A 1,519-nucleotide genomic window follows, 5' to 3' on the forward strand; every position below is an offset into this window, starting at 1 on the left:
AGGGGCAAATGTCTGCCAGGAATATACGTGCAGCATCATGAGCACAGGGCACTCTCTGTGGGTGTTGAGATTTTGGGGGAATGAAGGGGAAATGCTGCCACATGCTCCTCTCTAACCATGCAGCTCTTTGGTACTTGTCTCCCCATACCAGTGACCTTGGACCAACAGGGACAACTGGTGCCACCCCCACCCACATTCATCCCTCCATCGTCCTGCAGAGCCTCTCACGAGGTGAGCAGAAGAGCCACTTCCCAAGGTGAGCTCCTCTCCCTACTACCACCCACCAACATCCAATGGCACCTGCACGCTGGCTTCCAGCCATGTCCCGTGTCCTGGACCCCCAGGCACCCCCCACCTCACCTACCCATGCAGGGAGCTGGTTAGATAGGGCAGATGCAGTGTCTCCAGCTCCAGCTGCCGAGACTCCTCTGTGTCCTGGTACTTTAGCATCCCTTCTGGAGTGACCACTTCCTTCAAGATCAGGGGCTCCCGGTGGTAGGCTACTTGGAGACGGAAAACATAGCCGTCCTGAGATGGGAGCAGAAGATGAAGTCAGGCTTGGTAGTAACATAAGCAGGCTGGAGTGCTACGCTGCACCTCAGGGACACAGCAGCATCCTGGCATCAGCACAGTCTCACTATGCTCTTTCCTAGGCCCACCACCCAGATCCTGATTTTGTCCAGTGGGACCACTGCCACAGCCCCCCACCTGCCTCCTTCGTAACAAGTCAGGTCTGGAGAAGGTCCCCGTCACCCCCCTACCTTGTACACATCAGTGTGGGTGACCGCAGGCCTGCAAACCAGCTGGTGCTGCTGCTGGAGGAGCTCAGCCAGCTGGAGGTGGAAAGCCGCCTTGATGCGCTTGATGGCTTCTTTGTCCTGCGGCCACTGGCCACTGCCTTCCATGTGGCAGATGACTGGTGGCAAAGGGACAGCAGAAGGCCAGTGAGTCCCATGCAGAAATGAGGTTTTGGATGGGGGTGGCTGGGACTAGAGGTTACAGCAGGAGAGCAGGAGGAGCCGGGGCTCTGCTCCTGCCTGCAGCGCACCAACACAGCAGTAACAGAACCAGAACCACCATGTGCCTCCACTTCCCCCCACCAAATTATCTCCCGCTCACATCTCTCCCCACTTACTCTTCAAAGGGGCTATGTAGGCCGGGCAGGGCTTCTCCTCCGAGGGAAGCAGCAGGTGCTTGGTCCTGATTCGGGTATGGAAGGAATAAATTGGCTTCATGGGAATGGGAGGGAAGACCTGGGAAAGAACAGCCACCCGGGGACTGAGAACAGGGAGCAGAAACCCCGGGGCACCACACACCCCCTTCACCCCAAACCTCCCGCTCCAGCAAAGCCCCCCGGCATGGAGGCTTTGGCCAACTTGTGCACAGCCAGCTCCAGGGACGGGACAGCAAAGAAGAGACACTGCATCACCCCGAGGGCTCTCGGGAGCCACAAAAGCAGCAAGTGACTAATTCTCTCTGTCCCCCCTCAGCCCAGGGCCTCCCCCCAGCCCCTCGCAGA

The 1,519-nt window shown here is 58.5% G+C and overlaps 1 protein-coding gene across 1 annotated transcript in view; it reads right to left on the minus strand.

The window, feature by feature from the left end:
- Window positions 1–1,519, minus strand: part of NOL6 (nucleolar protein 6 (RNA-associated)) — a 30,875-nt gene that overhangs the window by 16,957 nt on the left and 12,399 nt on the right. The window contains exons 16-18 of the mRNA XM_009331561.1: window positions 1,136–1,253; window positions 762–916; window positions 365–528 (exon numbers count right to left, since the gene is read on the minus strand). Of these exons, the coding sequence (XP_009329836.1) occupies window positions 365–528; window positions 762–916; window positions 1,136–1,253 (437 nt within the window). The remainder of the gene's footprint in view (window positions 1–364; window positions 529–761; window positions 917–1,135; window positions 1,254–1,519) is intronic.

Source organism: Pygoscelis adeliae, unplaced genomic scaffold, assembly GCF_000699105.1.
Source record: "Pygoscelis adeliae isolate BGI_AS28 unplaced genomic scaffold, ASM69910v1 Scaffold68, whole genome shotgun sequence".
Taxonomy (NCBI): domain Eukaryota; kingdom Metazoa; phylum Chordata; class Aves; order Sphenisciformes; family Spheniscidae; genus Pygoscelis; species Pygoscelis adeliae.